The sequence below is a fragment of the Physcomitrium patens genome, chromosome 22 (assembly GCF_059467195.1).
Source record: "Physcomitrium patens ecotype Gransden chromosome 22, ASM5946719v1, whole genome shotgun sequence".
NCBI lineage: Eukaryota > Viridiplantae > Streptophyta > Bryopsida > Funariales > Funariaceae > Physcomitrium > Physcomitrium patens.
The window spans coordinates 12,481,905-12,500,224 of NC_143431.1; the positions used below are offsets into that span (position 1 = coordinate 12,481,905).

At 37.3% G+C, this 18,320-nt stretch overlaps 1 protein-coding gene across 2 annotated transcripts; it reads left to right on the top strand.

The window, feature by feature from the left end:
• The first annotated feature begins 921 nt into the window (after positions 1 to 921).
• LOC112274651 (F-box/kelch-repeat protein At1g16250) lies at positions 922 to 3,356 on the top strand. 2 transcript variants are annotated; one of them, XM_024504305.3, is made up of 2 exons: positions 922 to 1,654; positions 1,956 to 3,356. In XM_024504305.3, the coding sequence occupies exons 1-2, from the start codon at positions 1,304 to 1,306 to the stop codon at positions 2,940 to 2,942; spliced, it is 1,338 nt and encodes a 445-aa protein (XP_024360073.1). In that variant the 5' UTR covers positions 922 to 1,303; the 3' UTR covers positions 2,943 to 3,356. The 2 variants fall into 2 exon arrangements, with proteins under 2 accessions (XP_024360073.1, XP_024360074.1); XM_024504306.3 differs by having other exon boundaries at positions 1,968 to 3,356.
• The last annotated feature ends 14,964 nt before the right edge of the window (positions 3,357 to 18,320 follow it).

An 18,320-nucleotide genomic window follows, 5' to 3' on the forward strand; every position in this document is an offset into this window, starting at 1 on the left:
CCACTCCCATGAATTGCATAATCAAAGCAATTAATTATTAAATGTTCTGGGCTGCTTTAACAAATATGTTCATCAGTAATATACAAAGCCATTCTACAAATTTGTGAGAAAAACAAAACCCACCATCAAATGGTATCTGAATACCTACACATTCAAAACTTGACTTGTAAGCATGACACAGTACGTTTCAAAAGCCGGACACGGTGCAAATCGGTTCCCAAGGAGGAAATCAAAACAAAAAGCTAAATAGAAACAAGACAAAATGAAAGATCTGACACAATGTGACGTATTTATCATGCATGCCACAATCGTACACGGAGATCCTAGATCTGATCGAAACCCGCAAAACCACCATCACCCCACATGTGCGTGACGAAGGACAAAAACACAAGGTTCAACACAAGGCATGCCAAATGAATGAACAAAGGAAATCATCACCCCACCACAAAACCCTAAAATCCTTGGAAACGGAGGCCAGGCGCATCACATGAGTGAGTGATAGAGAGAGGAGGCAGATGAAATGGGGAGGAGATGCCGTGTGAGGAAGTAAGCAAGCAGGTCCCTCACGAAGCTTGGAAGTGATAGAGGAAGCGGAGATGGCGCACATGGCCCGCAAGGGCCACAGAATCCAGGCCGGCGAGGTCTGCGAGGCCTGAATGCGTGTGGCCACATCGATCGCCACTAGTCGCGACGCTCACAGATTTGTTGCCCTTGGCCGCGAAGCAGCAGCGTGCACGGTGTGTGCGCGCCGGTATTGGGCGTGGCAAAAGGACCCACCTGCAGCGCTTGCTGACGCAGGCGCTGCAGAGGCTGGCGTGGATCGGCTTTCGCCCTTCCCTGAGCTCACCACGTGTGTGCCCTACCATCACAATTGGGTCGTTGCTTTAAGAGGAGGCCCTCGACGCCAGCCACGAACAGATGCCTTAGCTTACTTGGACCAGGATCATCCTCTTTGGATAATCAGTGGCCGCCGGGGACTTTTGCTTGCGCGGCGTCGGGTTTCGGCGTCACTCAATTCTTTTTATAAACATATCACACGTCGATCTCATTCGCTCTTAACGGACGCTGCTGTCGGAGATTGAATGCTCGCTCCGCCGCCTCGCTCACTGCACGACTCTAGCGATTTGCTTTGCTCAGGACCACGAAGTACAGATCGAGCTGAAATCCATTTAAAGGAGCGGCGTCGTAGACCGCCATCGAGTACCAATTGAGACTTTGTTGTGGATGAAAATTGTAGAGTGCGGGGGCGTTTTCAGTATATCGGATTTAGAAGGTTGAGTCTGAATTTCCTGTCGTGGTGGCCATGGGTGTAGCGACCGGGTTGAGTACGGGGTGTTTGCCTGAGAGCTTCAGGACTGGAAAGCTTTGTCTTGGTATGATAGGCAATCAGAAGTTGAATGTGGAGGGGTACAGCTTGAAGATCGTGGAGGAGGAGATTGACGAAGTGTTGTCTGAGTGGTGGGGATGCCGAGCTGCGCAGATTCAGAAAACTGGTGTAGAGGATAAGAGTCCTCTGATCCATAGCTTGCCAGACGACGTTATGAAGCTAATTTTTGCGCAGTTGCCTCGACAAAGCTTGGCCAAGACGCGATTGGTTTGTTCATCGTGGAGACGGGTGGCTGAGGACCAGGACATTGCTTCATTGCGCTGCAAGGTATTTCTGAAACTCAAATCAGCGCTTTCACTCTATCACCCATCACATTCCTGATTGAACGGGGATATTGCAGGCTCGGGCTGCGTTCGAGCACAATCAATCCTCTCTTCCTGTTGACCAATTCCCTGCATCAGTTTCATACATGTTAATTTTCACGAAGTAGAGTGCTGTCTCAAATTACTATAGTCTGGAGGATATATTTGTTCCGTACTTACTTAGTATGGACATCCTATAATTAATTGCTAAGTGCTTCTCTTTTCTGGTTGAGTGGCGTCATGATAAAGCTGAGTTAAAGTGCTAGGCGATTTTGCAGATGGACGTCGCTGAAGGGTGGATATACGTGCTTCCAGATTTTCCCCAGGGAGCTCCATTTCGCGCATACGATCCGATTGCTGCGAAGTGGTCCGTGCTCCCTCCCACTCCCAGGCGTTCCGAAAGCCAACAATGGGTAGGATTTGCCTCTGTTGCTCTTGGCCACAAATTGCTTCTTATAGGCGGAAGTCGATCAAAGAGTGATGCCGCTTCAAACATACATTCCACATCAGTGGTGTGCAGCGACGTCATAATCTACGACGCACTCACCAACAAGTGGAGGAAAGGCGCAAAGATGAACACTCCTAGGAGCTGGTTCGCATCCTCTATGATAGGTGGCAAAGTCTATGTCGCTGGCGGACAAGGGAACACGCGATTCCTCGACTCGGCTGAGGTTTACGACCCAGAAACCGATACATGGAAGGTAATAGCTAGCATGGCAGTTCAGAGGTCGAATTGCGAGGGAGTTGCGCTCGACGGGCAGTTCTGGGTTATCGCTGGTGAGTATGTTAAGAATCACTATAACAACAGCCAGAGGAGCTCCGCCGAGGTCTACGATGCCGAGACTGACACATGGCGCTTCGTGCCCAATATGTACATGGATGACAAGAAGGTAATGGAACCCAGCGCAGTTGTGAACGGTGAGCTCATCTGCGTGCACCAGAAAAGAGTCATGGCATACAATAAGACTTTGAACTCTTGGAGCCAGCTGGGACACATAAACGGCGGGGAGGTTTACGCAAGGTCCTTCTCGAGGTTTGGATTCGCCTGCGAGAGTGTGGGCAGCAACCTATACATCATCGGGGGCACGCGAGAGTACTCGCAGAATCGTCACCGATACTGCTCCGCACTGAACTCTGTTGAGGTTTGTGACCTTGCAGCCGAGAAGCAGTCGTTATCGTTGAGGTGGAATTCAGGAGCGGACATGGGTGGCAGCCGCGGCACCATCTCTGCTTCCTGTGTCGCGTGGTTGTGATCTTACACAGTCGGTTTGATTCTAGCATTTTCCGTTGTTGGTGTCCGAAATCGGAGAAAACTTGGAAGTGCCCAGCAAAGTTTGATTTTAATTTTGGTCCCCTTCATTAGATTACGCACTTCTAGTCTAAATCTAAATATTGCGGAATTCAGTCTTCAATATGTGCAAAAGCATTTTTGTAGTTGATAGATGAGGCTTTATGGAGGTAGGATAGCCAGATTGTATATACTACGTCGTGGGTTGCGGTACGAAAGCCCAGAAATCCCTGGTAATTTTTTATTTTTTATTTTTTTTTAACTTGATAGAATTCTGTGGTGTGACAATGAGAAATAGTTTCCAACTTTCTAGAGAACGATTGTTTCCAATCATGTTGAACTGGTGTTTTGGAATTTAAAGTTGCAAATTTTAGTGCAATGTTGTCTAATCCGTCCAGAAATTGACACATAGTCGACAATGCAGGTATTCTGGATGCCAGCAATCTCACCAAGTTCATATGTGCCACAGCGTTTTGTTACTTATGGGTTTTCCCTGCTTGTGGACAAAGGATAAAAACACAGAGAAATTGCATTCAGTGATTAGTGGCTTGAATGGAACTAATGAGTGAAGCTTCGAGTCTGGTGGTACAGAAACTTTCGGGAATTGTTCTGGAATATGCTTTCACTTCTCTGTCGTACTGAATACTTCCAACATTTACATGTGTTGAGCAATCACCCTACATGATCCCGGGTTTGCAGTTCATTACCTGGCAGTAGATCGGGCTGCAGCGGCACATACATTGACGATTGATTGATTACCAGTGACTACGTGGCAAAGGGGCCCAAGCGCCTCGAAACTGGCATCATCAACGGCGGCTGTTTGCCATGGTTGCTTGGTCCCTCGTGGTACTGCGGTAACTGTCAACATTGACTTGGGAAATTCAAGCTCTTGCTCTCTGGGTCGTGATCTTTCTAACTCCGCCGAGTGCTTCACCATTGTCGGTTTCAAAGCTGGTTAATCAGCGAGGACCTCGCGAGGCCAAAACCTTTACAGATTTATTTATAATGAATGCTTTAACATCTTCAACTACTTCTACTATGGTTCTAACTATTATCAATGCATCCCAACATTTTCAAGCTCTTTTATTTCCACCATTGAGTGTGGATAGAAATAATTATCTATTATGGGCAAAAATGGCAAAAGCAAATTTATTTACAGAACAACTCTCAGATGCTATTATGTTTGAAGAATCTCCTACAATAAGTATTTCTATTCCTCATGCTATCCATTGGAAAGCACTTCTTTTCCTTCATCATCATCTTGTACCTACATTACAACATGAATATTTGAAAATGGAAGATCCTGTAAAACTTTGGAAGAATCTTAAATCAAAGTTTGATCATCAAAAGACCATTTTCCTTCCATGTGCATGTCATGATTCGACATATTTACGTATTTTGGATTTTCCAAATTTAAATGCTTTCAATAGTGAAATGTATAGTATTGCCTCACAATTACGATTATGTGGACAAAGCATCTCTGAAGAAGAAATGATTGAGAAAGCTCTCTCTACATTTCCTCCTGTATTTGTTGTGCTTGCACAAAAATACATGAACATGAAATTTTAGAGTCATTTTGATCTCATGTCCTATCTACTTCTTGCAGAGAGGAAAAATAAGCTACTCTTGTGCAATATAGAAGCTCGTCCTATTGGAACTACAGTTCCAAAATTTCATGCACTTAATATTTCAAAGTCTAGGAAAAAATTATATAAACATGAAAAATATGCTCATAAGCATCAAGGCAATCAAAGTCATGACCATTTCTATTCATATGGAAAGAATAAATATTTTATTATTAATTATAGTAAAAAACAACAATCAAAGATGCATTCTTGCCATAAATATTGAATGATTGGATATTTAGCATATATGTGCCATACTTCAAAATATTTTATTAAAATATTTTGAGAAAATAAGAAACTAAGAGCTGAGGCTCGTGAAGTTCATACCATCGATGCATCGATAGATTCAATTGGTGTTGATGACTTAGAGGTTTATATGAATGACAAAACCTCTAATGATAAACTAAATGATATGCTCATTACTTCTACAACAATACATAATATCTTACGAGATATATGATTTTTTATTAAAAAATCTTAAACTTGGCCAACTAAAAATATGATGACCATGGCTTGAAGTAATGAGTTTTGTTTCCAAGAAGGTACAACGATGGTAAAATTACTTGTGGATTCCATCATAAAATGTAAACATGTGATGTTTGTATCTTGAGCACCTCAAAGTCTAATCAGCTACCAAGATGTGTGTATCAATGGTTATCACCTCTTGACCACTATTTTAAATAGAAAAGAGATTTTGGTTCTTGCGAAGAACCATAAAGTTCTTAAAAAAACTTTTGCTATAGAAAATGGTTCATACCGAATTGCGATTTAGCCTCCCATTATATTTAATTTTCCATCATCTATCACAGAGAGTCATGCTTCTCTTTAGCATGGACAATTGGGACATCCAAGATCTACATTATTTAGAAAGATCATTCTATGTATAACTAGACACAATTTAAAGCCTGCAGATGTAGACTCTATGGAATTATGTTGTGCATGCATGTAAGGTAAGATGATTATTCAGCCTTCAATTTGGAAACTTCCACAAGAATTACCACCAATGCTTGAAAGATTGCATGGTGATATTTGTGGACTTATTAATCCAATATAGGAACCATTTTGTTATTTTTTGGTCCTTGTTGATGCATCAAGTAAACAATCATATGTTTCATTATTATCAAGTCAAAACATGGTATTTGCCAATCTTATATCTATACTTATTTATTTTCAGGCACATTTTCTTGATTATCCTATAAAAACATTGCATATGGATAATACAAAAGAATTTGCATTAAAGTCTTTTGAAGACTATTATACTGCAACAAGAATTGACTTGACATATTGTGTTTGATATGAACATGCTCAAAATAGACTTACAGAGTTATTTATAAAGCATATACAATTCATTACCTAGCCACTCCTTCTTCATGCAAATTTACTTGCATCTATGTAGAGACATGCAATTTTATATGCTGCATCATTAATATACCTCTGCCCTTCTTTTCTTGACATTGTTTCACCACATGAGCTTATTTTGAGTCGTGTTCCAAATATATTTTACTTACGAGTATTTCATTGCCGTGCTTAGATTTCAGTACTAGAACTTCAATGGCGTACTATTGGAACTCATAGATAAGAAGGTATATATATTGGTTTTGATTCATCAAGCATTATTCATATTGTTGATTCATCAACTGGCACATTATTACGTGCACATTTGCAAAATTGCTGTTTTGAAGAGAATGTATTCCCATCTCTTTAAAGAAGAGTATCCAATAAATATAGAAATAAAGTACTTGTATTTGGAGCATTGGAAACATTTACAATGAATCCCAATCCTAGGACATCTTTGGCTGAAACTGAAGTTGCTAAGATTTTGCATCTAAAATGGATCCTAGATGAAATATCTAATGGCTTCAATGATGCACCTAAAATTACAAGAGTTCCTATTAATGAGGCTCAGAATGCACCTGCTCAGATTGCAGTGCTATTAACTATAATACCTCAAGTTATAATAACAACAACTAAAAGAATTTATCGACTAGATAAGCAACTACGTAAGAAGAAAGCTAAAATATTGATTAATCTTGGTATTATTTCTCAAGAAATTGCCACTCATCTTGCGGGACCATCAATTCATGATGATATATCTATGCATAATATATTTTCAATTCATGTGAAAAATAATCTTGGAATTGGAAGGAATAAGAACAAGTTGAATAAAAAATTATCTATTTTGTATTGAGCTATAGATGATAATTAAGACAGACCATCTATTTATGGTAGATGAATCATTTACACATATGATTATAGAAGCCTTTTCTTGCAAGGAAGATGATCTTGAACCTCAAATCATCAAGGAAGCAATGTATCGCTCTGATTGGTCAAAATAAAAAACTGCTATTGAGGAGGAATATGCCTCTTTGTGTTGTCGTATTACGTGCTATCTTGTTTGAGAACGCATTGGGCGTCTAGCTGTAGAAGATAAAATAATGTTTTACAAGTATCCGGATAGGCTAGTGGGTTTCAACCATCTAAATACAACTATTTTGGATTTCAATGTAAAAGCTTAATTCCATTACAAAATACTTAGAAATACTATTTTAATAACTTCATGATATTATAAGCACAAGTCTTTTATTATTTGTTAGTTTTATTTTTTTATTTTATTTTATTTTATTTTTATTTTATTTTTATTTTTATTTTTATTTTTAACCCTAATCCTAGACAGTAAGCTTCGGCAAGCTATAATTCTCAATATGACCGTCCAATGGTTGTAAACTTCTACCACTAGTATCTTTGCAAGCCTTCTAAATGCTCAAGAAGTTTCAATCCAATCTAACTTACAAGTAGCAAGAAAATGTCGTTAATCCACACTGATGTATCTTGACCGCCGCCTAGAAGTCCTCGACTTACCACGCCAAAAGTCACCTTATTATAGCTGGTAGATCTCCAGATATTACAAAAACCTTAAATAATCTTAATCTGCTAACTTTCGATATCTCTTTACATTAATGGTCAAATATCCTCTATCTGTTCCGTTAGATTAACACAACTTTTTGCATCCACTCAGCATACCCAACCCTCTAGATACCTCTAAATTTCAATTGTAGAAGTTTCTCTAATTTCACAAAATAGTCAAGAGTATCAGCCTTAATTTTATTGCAAAAAAAATCCAATTCACCAATACAAACACTGACTTTCAATAACGATTGCAAAAGTCCTCCCAAACCCTATGAAATCTAATTCTACACCTTTCGAAGGAGCTTGAAGCTAGCTCTCCGATCCCCAAAACCCTTATCTCCAAATGCCCCTTTTCTTATCCTCTCCTCTCTTTTAACTCTGTGTGGTCCCTTTTTCTCCCGCCCTGGACTCCAAATTGGAATAATCAACGGTGCTTCCTCGAAATTCTTGTCTCTAAGAGGATCTTTCCACGGAAAGGACGTTTTTTCCGAAATGACATAGAAAATGGTGTCGTACAGTAAATGCTTACAGTATGTAAAAATTAGTTAAAACATATTATATGTTGATAAATCTAGATGTGTGTTAGAGTGGCTAGTAGATTAAATTCAAAGGAGTTGGTATAAGAAACTTTACTTTGTTTCTTTACTTCTTTTGATTTTGACATTAAAATATATATATAGGACCTAAATGTTTAGTATGAAGCCTTGAGAGAAGGTGGAAACCTAAGGATGAAAATCTAAACTAATAGGAGGCTAATTGGGAGGGATGAAAGTAAGGCATGGTCGGATGAAGGCAAGGAATAGGGAACTTCATCCCTATTGGTCGAATACCATTCTCAATGTGCTTTGAGGAGGCTGGCCACGACCTTAACAAGAGTTTCGGCGACTTCAAAGAGAGCATTTGGAGATAACAAGCTAAGGTTATAAAGTTTAGGATTTGGGATATAATTTATGTGCAATAATTAGAGGATTTGGAGTTAGGGTGAAGAAGTTATAGCCGTTTGAAGTTAAGGTGTTTATTTAAGACATATTATTGCTCTTTTGAAAGTACGAGGAGTTTTACAGCAACTTTTGAAAATCGGAAGATGCGATTGGAACGGCGATTTTAAGGCCTACATCTTTTATGAAAGAATTATTGCTTTTGGAGTTCACATGAAGGAGTTGTAAGGAGTTGAAGGCGGCACCTCCAAATCAAAAGCAGTAAGTAAGCTGGTTTATTTGTAATAATGGTTGGAGCCATAACTTGAGTTTTCGGACGAATTTTTGGCTCAAACATTTTGGAGAATGTAAAATTTTGTGTTAAAAAGCTATACATACAAATTTCGTGGCATTTGAGCTTATGTTTTGTGAGATAAGAAGAAAATTGCACGTAGATGTATAAAGACAAGGATTTAAAGTGATTGTTAGGGTTTTCAAGATATCTTAAGATCTGCAACGAATTTGCGGTTGAAAATTATTGTAGAAGTTAATAAGAATACATCAGTACCTCATGTAAAATTTGAGTTTTTTTGGACGGTCGGATTAGGAGATATGAGGTTTTTAAGTTCGGAAAAATCTCCACATAAGAATAAACAAGATTTTAGAAGATTTTATCATATTTTGGAAGTTGTGGGTTACTTGAGGATTGTGTATTTGGTGTAATTACTCAAAAAGAGAAAAATTATATATAAACTTAGGGCTTCCCTTATTTTCAAGCTTGATTGAATAATTAGTGAAAGATAGAAGCCCAGGGTTTACTTGAGGCAAACTCTCTCTACCGCGACAACGGAACAACTTGAAATGGAACCGAAGCCTCTATATTCAGAACCTCATTGGGTTGTCCAACCAAGTTAGGTCTCATACAAGGTAAGAGGCCTATATCAGGACCTGGATTGGATGTCCCCGTAATTGGGTCAAATTGGCCCTTCACATCAGACTCATTCGAATATTGAATTGGTCCTTTCTCTTTTTGCCAACTCTTGGTAAGAATGGCTCGAATTCATCCCACCCGATTTATCAGAGAATCTTAAGGACCTTAATTTATCTCCTCAATTTTTCTTTGGCTTTGGATCTATTGATCCCATTTATTGAAATTGGATGGAGCATTATATTGCTGATAAGTAAGCCTCGTCTGCTTGCAATTCCTACATACTAGCACATAATCATCACTGGCTTTGGAATTGGAACATTCACTAGCATAATGATCAATCTATCTCCACGAGTATATACCTACTAGGCTTGTTTCATGTAGGGTTGGAAAATAATCTTGGTTCTCTTGTTGGTACGGAGGGTACTTAGTTCGATGATGCCAATGGGGTGACATTAACTGATCTTGAATATTGGCACTAGAATTGGCGACTGTTTCTAACATCTAAAATGACTAAATATTAATAATATCATTTTTATTTATATTTTTACCATATAATCGTATTACAACACGACATCCGACCCCTCTGAACCTGTGCATCTTCTGGTATGCACTAAATAACCTAATTGTCGTTTGATTCATAATACGTTCTCCAAGTCTTTGTCCAAATCGTCTTCATCATTTTTGCTATCCATGTCAAATTCATCTTCTTGTTGAAGAATATCTATGTCTTTACCAAGGTCTTCTATATTTATTTATGTATGACTTTGTTTAAATATTTTTATTCGCTTCCCTACAATTGGTATTTTTAACCTTGTTCCATCTAACTCTCGCAATGAGTAAGTTGCATTATCATGAATAGTTGTTACTACATATGGTCCAAACCATCGTTTAGAAAACTTCCTTAAAGTACTATGTTGATTGTCCAACCTACTATCATAGACCAAAATCCAATCACCTTCTTCAATTGCTTTAGGCCTCAATCGATGCTCCTTATCAAATTGTGTCCTATTTTGTAACCTCGCTCTTTTTAACCTTTCTAATGCTATTTGCAGATCTTTTGATCTTTGCTCTAATTGTTGAATTCTAATAGCTAGAAGTTCTTCTCTTATCAATCCATCTTTCCATGGTAGCATACTCCAAGTAGATACTTTTTCTTCAATTGGCATAATTGGTTTTTGACCTTTCATAAGCTTAATAGGCATATATCCCGTTACTCAGCTATGAGTTGTTCGATCAACCCATAATGCAAATGGTAAAAGTTGTGGCCATTCTCTAACCTTTCTATTACAATCTTTAACTAATGCTTTCACAATCGATGGATGACCACGTTCACTTTTTACATTTCCTTCAGGATTATAAGTAATAGTCAATGATAGTTTAATTCTACATCTTTCAAAGAATTCACGAGCTTCTAGTGCATTTGATTCTCCATGATCTGCAATGATTTTTCCTACACATCCGTAGCGGCAAATAACATCTTCAAGCAAAAATCTACAAATTCCTTCCGTAGTTTTTGTTCTCAATGCTCTTCCTTCTACTTGATTTGATAAATCTTCACGAGCTAAGACCAAATATCTCATTTACCATAACCCGATTAGCATAATAACCAAAATCAACAACCCATTTAAAATGAATAGCTAGAGGATATATAAGATGAAGATCATCTTGATGTCGTATATTAGAATACGCTTGACAAATTTTACATGATTCTACAAATAAGAGTACATCTCGATACATATTTTTCTACCAATATTATTTCTTAAGTTTAGCAAAAGTAGTCCTATCACTCTTTGTGGCATTCCAATTCCTTTCTTTGGTCTCTTCCATAAGAATCCTTCTTGAAGCAAAAATCCATATGCTTTTTTTCTTATTTGTTTAAATTTTTTTATAGATCAATTTTCTTGCTTAGTCAAGATATTCATGTAATAACCAATATCCAGTAATTTTCGTTCATAAAATTCTTCAAGAAATAGCTTGTCTTCTTTGTTAAGATTTGATACTGAATAGAATTTTGACCCAACATCATCAATGTCTTCAACCATTTTGTCATCTCTTTCATAACTTGCTTGAAATAGCATGTCTACTATTAAATTGTTTTTTTCAGCAATATGCATAAATTCCGAATTTAATGACTTAATATAAGCAATCCATCTCAACATTGCAATATCTGGCATTGAATAATTAGTGAATATTCTAAATAATAGTAAGCAATCCGTTTCAATTACTATTGCTGCACCAATCAAATAATCCTTTTCAGCTTTCAAAGCCGAAACAACTCTCCAAAGTTCTCTTTTGATTTGAGAATATATACGTTGACAAGTACTTAAAACTTTAGCTCTAAATCAAACTGCAAATCTATTTCCACTAGAATCATCTTGACTCACAACCCATCTAATAGAAATAGGACTAGTATCCATAGTAAGAATTATTTATCTATTATAGTCATAATCAATTTTTCTTAAAATTGGAGGTGTCACCAATAACACCTTTAGCTTTTACATTGCTTCAGTATACTTTCTTTTCCACTTAAATCGATAACCGTTATGTAATAATTCATACAATGGATCCACTACATGAACATAATAAGGAATCTATATACAATAAAATACACAAGCTCCTAAAAATCTGCGTACTTTCATTAAAGAGTCACATGAATCTTTCATTCTTCCAATTGCATCAACTTTGCTTGGATCTGGCTTTCTCTGATAAAATCCACACAAATATTCAACAATAAAAACTTCTTATACTCCAAATATAGATTTTGCTCCTAAAAGTATAAGATGAACCTCTTCAAGTCGAATTAAAATCTTTTCATAATCTTGTATATGATTAACAACATATTTGCAACACCCCCTCTCATCTAAAGTTTCATCTTTTTCTCCTTCTTTACATCCTTTGATAGGAACATCATCTAAAAAAGGCATAGTTTTTTCAGGAATAAAGTCTCTTAATACCTTGTTCATCCCATTTATCATATGTGCAACTGAGTTAGTAGCACCCTCAGGGAGAGTACATATTTTAAGTAATCCAAGTGGCATTCTCATTATTGTTAGATCTCTACTCCCAGGCGCAAGTTGAAATTGATCATAATCCGAATATAAATCACCTATTGAATAAATTGCCCTTCCCACAAATGCTTCTACAAACTTATCTACTAAAGGTCCTGTAGAATAGATATTAGTTTGTTTTTGTAAGATATTGATAAAATAAACTAATAGTCCATAGAATAGTCAGTTTAGGAGGAGGGATGATTGATTCAATTATTAAAAGTAGTTATTATAGGATTACGGTTAGAATCTTGAAATTAGTAGCAATTATATAAGAGTTGTAGAAGTTTTTTGGGGTGCCAGACTGTGATAGTCATGAGTCGAGGTTAAGCTTGGTGCTACCTCTATGTTTTTTTTGTTTTTTTTTGTTATTGAAGAGTAATGGATAGTTTTTGAATACTAAGAAGTGAGTCTGTGGAATAAATCAAAGATTGATTTATGAGTTATTAATTATGTAATTGGAATATTATGTGATTGAATTATATGAGAAGTTATTGGAAGATTGATTATGGATGGAAGATTATGATTGTTGTTTATTGAGAGTTGTGTGTGTTTTAGACAAAGCAAGTCTGTGATTACAAAAATTTTGTGAATCCAGATTGGTTGGAGTGAAGTCTGTTATTCTTGGTGTTGGATGGAATTTATGAATTTTGAGCAGTCTTTTAAGAGTGCAGGGTTGCATACTATTGTTATCAATTGATGAAGGAGTATTGTTCTTGGAAAGAAGCATTGTCGTATTTCTTGGTATTTTAGTGGTTTGGAATACAGTTAATTGTGTGATCCTAACTAGTAAAGCTCATGCGCTTAGTCTTTCTATGTGTTTGAATTCTCTTATATAGATTTATTCTAAAAGGAATTTGTAGAATAAGTAAAACGACAATTGCATTTTGGCACCATTGCCAGGGAATGACAATAGCATTGAGTATTAGGAATTAACTGCCAGATGAGTAGCTGAGAAATAGGAAGCAAATTCAGTACTATATAATGAAAGATTATGGTTATTAAGAATGACAATATTGCAATAAAGAAATTTAGCTAGTCGAAAGAAAGATAAGAGAGAGTGCAAGTAAGAGAATCGTTGCGAAACGAGTAAGAATGTAAGTTAAAAAAGAAGGATTGATAAAGTTGGATTAAGCCATAGTTGCATGTCTGTCGGCATATCCGAGCATATCTAGAAGCTGATCGATTTCTAATATTTCAGACATATATACCATTAAGAAAATTTCCAAGAGCACTTGCAGAAAATTTTATCAACAGCCCAGCATATCTCTTGAGCTCATTAATTGCAAGTGGAGGAAACCTAGAAGAATTAGGTACTCCATTGGGTACCTTTCCAATAGCAAAAACTGGTTCTATAGAATGGCATAAATTCCTTACCAATAAGGATCAATTCAACGTACTTCAAAATCCATCATTTTCACCTCTAATTCAACCAATAAAATTATTCAGGGATAATAATAGTAAATTGAGGAGGTTGAAAAGTCTAAAAAAGATAATTGAGAAAGACAGTGGTAATTGTAATAAGAGATTAAGGGGCACATTGTCCTCTTCAATGGTGACGGCTGGTCTAGCGGTTCCAATAGTAGTACAAATGGGTGATGTGAGCGATTGCACAACGAGAATGGCTCCATTACCTACTTTTAGGGGTTTTTCGAGTGTGGATCTTGATCAACATTTGTCTCAATTTCTAACAGCATGTATAGCCAATAATAGAAGAATCAAAGATATTTGATTACGATGGTTGCCGGCAACCTTAAAAGACACGATATTTGAATGGTACAACTGCCAACCAGTGAATCAATTTTCGAATTGGAAAGCATTGAAGAATACATTTTTAATCCATTTTTGGCCAATAGGTTTTGTGGATCATCTTTGAGAGAGGTTAATAAACAAAAAAATGATCTTAGGAGAGACGGTGGAATTGTATTATGGCCAGGTAGCTGATATACTTAATAAGTGGCTGAATCACCAAATGTCGGAGGCATTTATCTTATCCATATCAATCAATGGTTTGCAACCACCAGAGTTAAAAATGTTTGTAAAGGAAGCTCAATCTGTTACGGTGTCTGCATCCCTTAATAGAGCCAAGGTTTGGGAGGAATGCCATTATGCTCAGTTTTTAACTACGGGAGCTAGGATTATTCCAGTTCAAGGCAGTTATCAAAATCTGACTAAGAACGGATTAGTGGATGCTTATCCACGGAGTTTAGATACAAGGTCCAATTCCAGTGCCAATATTCAAGGGCCAATTAATATCACTCCATTGCAAGCTATGCCATCGAATGTGACAACATCGTATGCTCCCTATTTTCCGTATCAATAAGTGTTAATTGTGACAGAGTTACCAATAATACCAGCCCTAAAAGATTCCAATGAAGCCTTGTTATTGAACTTGATGAAAAAAATGGAGGAAATGGCCGTCAATATAGCCAAGGATAAGAAAAAGAGGCAAAAGCCTACCAATACTAGAACCAATGTTTGGTGCAATAATTGTAAGGGCCATGGTCATTTGGTAACAGAATGCCCTTCACCCTCATAAATGATGGGTCAATGTACATTTTGCGGAGGAAAGTACTTAACAGCTAATTGTTGGAATTTGTAAAGGCAACAACAATTCAGTAACCAGACCATGATCCCACCAACTCATTGGGACGTCAATCAAGTTCAATCGAGAAATACGTTTGGATGGAATAGAAATTGATCTAATCGACAAAATTGAGCATTCAATAACTTTCAAAGTTCCAATTTTAATTAAGGATCTGCATCAAACCCCCAGAAGTACGAGAATGAGCAGTAGACGTATCAATAATATACTCCATCGATGTCATCAAACCAAGTTCCCTTCGTTCCAACGGGACAACTAGGATCATTTTCTAATCCTATATGGAACAAGCCTAGTAGGTATATACTAGTAGAGACATCCAATATGCCTGATGGAGGTACAAGAAGACGACTTTGTTGTTTTTGTTGTAGACAGATTGGCCATTATGCTAGTGAATGTTCCAATTCCAAAGTTAGTGACGATTATGCACCAATTTATGGGAATTACAAGTAGTCGGGGCATACTTATCAGCAATATAATACTCCATTCAATTTCAACAATCGAGATCAACAGATCCAAAATCAAAGAAAAATTGAGGAAATAAATCAAGGTCCTCAAGATTCTATAATAAATCGGGTGGAATGTATCCAAGCCTTTCTTACCAAGAGTTAGCAAAAAGAGAAAGGACCAATTCAACATTTGGGTGATCCCGAAGTGAAGGACCAATGTAACCCAATTATGGGCACATTCAATCCAGGTCCTGTTACGGGCCTCTTACCCAATATGAGACCTAACTCGGTTGGGCTACCCAATGAGGTACTGATTACGGAGGCTTCGGATCCATTTCAAGCTATTTTGTTTTCTATGCCGTTCTGAAAAACGCCCTTTCTGTTGAAAGTTCCTCTTAGAGGCATGAATTCCAAGAAAAATCTGTCTGCTGTTCCAATTTCGAGTCCAAGGCGGAAGAATATCTTACCTCAAGGAGTTAAATTTCAACCAATGAAAAGAAAGAGGATATTGGGCATTATCCTAAATATGAAATCCTATGACATATTGAAGGATCTGGATGCTATTTGGCCTTCTATTTCTATGAAGCAACTTCTAGCGGTCGCATTAGAGTGCCATTCTACATTAAATTCATCGTTAACATGGCATAGGCAACTTAATAAGGAAGTTTGTGAAGTCAATTTGAATCTTGACCCAGGTGCACCAACCATCGATGTTTCAATTGACGGTGTCATGATCTCTAGTGTTCAGATGGATGGTGGTTCCAGTGTCAATTTAATGAATGCTGATACAATAGATGCTTTAGATTTAGAACACTTAGTATCTATAACATTGGTATTACGAATGGCAGATCATAGTCGGGTTAAATCAATGGATATTTTACGGAGTGTTCAAACTATAATTGCTGGTATTACATATGCAATTGATTATATCATCTTTTGGCTACAACGTTTGACTTTATTATATCTAATTTTATTGGGACGATCCTAGCTTTATCAAGCAAAGGCCAAGAACAATTGGAGTCGAGGTACTTTGATAATTGACAAGGGCAGCGATAAAATGGTATTACAAATGTACCCAGTACACTATCACGGGGAGTTTCAATTGCCAACATCTGAATTGATGTCGGACGATGAGCTTAGCTCTGATGATAATGTAGTCATACTGATTACGGACGTAGCGCAACACCTTAGAGTGGTGTACCAATGTGGAGGTCTGGGGGAGTACTTAATATATCCGACGGATTTGGAAAGCTCTGATTATATTAGTATTGATTGAATGACCAAGTATGATGTGCACCATATTAGTGTCGTGGACATAAGATTCAGTACTTTGCACATGTCAGACTTATCGACTGATTTTCAATCAGTGCGGGAGTTGAAACAAAACATCACCGTTGCACCTTTATGTCAAACTATTAACTTGATGATCACAGTAGAGCCATGGATAATTAAGGTCTACGAAGGTATTAAGGACCAGGAGTTGACTTATTAGACAAAATTTTTCTAGCATCATAAGTCTGCTTTTGCTTGGACTTATGCTAATTTAAAGGGTATTTCCGTTGACGTCTATGAGCGTCGTATCATTTTAGAAGAGAATGCTAAACTGGTACTGCAAAGGTGACATCGCCTTAATCCTAAATATTCCCTCATGGTGAAGGAGGAATTGGACAAGCTTCTTGTAGTTGGTTTTATTTACCCGATATCGAATAGCGAGTGGGTTTCTCCAATCATCATGGTACCAAAAAAGAATGAAAAAATCCACATTTGTTAGAATTTCTGAAAACTTAATGTGGCCACCAAGAAGGATTACTTTCCATTGTCTTTCACAGATAGTATATTGGACATTGTAGTCGATTACGAATGTTATTCATTCCTCGATGGATTTTTCAGATATAATCAAGTTCAAATTGCAATGGAAGATTAGCTTAAGATGACCTTTATTACGGATTGGGACACATTTGCTTATCGCGTGATACCTTTTGGGTTATGTAACATCCTAGCCATGTTTTAGAGAGCCACATTTCAGGCCTTCTAAGACTATCTCCGGATGTTTATGGAGATCTTTTTAGATGACTTTTGTCCATTCAGTACAAAATAAGATCATTTTAATTGTCTGGGCAAATATTTGGCTCGGTGCATTAAATTTGGAATATCGTTGAACTCGGAGAAGTGTCAATTTGGTATTCCGTCCAGTAAATTATTGAAACATATCATCTCCAGCTGTGGTATTGCTACGGATCTTGATAAAGGATAGCATATAATGAACTTGTCTAGACTAGAGACGGTCTCCGGTGTTCGTGGATTTGTGGGCCATGTTAATTATTATCAAAGATTCATTTTTTTGTTCGTAGTTATTTGTCAAGCTTTAACGAATTTACTGAAGAAACCTCCATCAGATGGGACTAATCCCATCTGGACCATGGAATGTACTATGGCCTTTAAAGCGTTGAAGTCAAAATTGGTCTCTGTACCAATATTGGTGGCTCCTCATTGGACGGAGCCCTTTCATGTATACGTTGATGCATCCAATGTAGCTATTGGATTGGTATTAAGTCAGAAGGATGACAAGGGTCTGGATCATCCTATCTATTATGTCAGTCAGCAATTGGTGGCTATCGAACGTAATTACACTACTATTGATCAAGAAGCGTTGGATATGATATACTCAATTCAAAAATTTTGGTACTATTTTCTTGGGTATCCATTTATTTTTTATGTGGATCATGATGCCCTCAAATACATGTTTAATAAGCCTCAATTGAGTGGATGTATTGCTCGATGGGTCTTACTCTTACAAGAGTTCAATTTTATGATTGTCGTATGACCCGGGAAGAAATATGCCAATGTTGATCATTTATCCTAGTA

Excerpts from the sequence above, each read along its gene's own strand:
- LOC112274651 (XM_024504305.3), top strand. The coding sequence starts at position 1,304 with ATGGGTGTAGCGACCGGGTTGAGTACGGGGTGTTTGCCTGAGAGCTTC. Across the intron at positions 1,655-1,955 it reads TTGCTTCATTGCGCTGCAAG|GCGATTTTGCAGATGGACGT; the intron begins GTATTTCTGAAA and ends TTAAAGTGCTAG.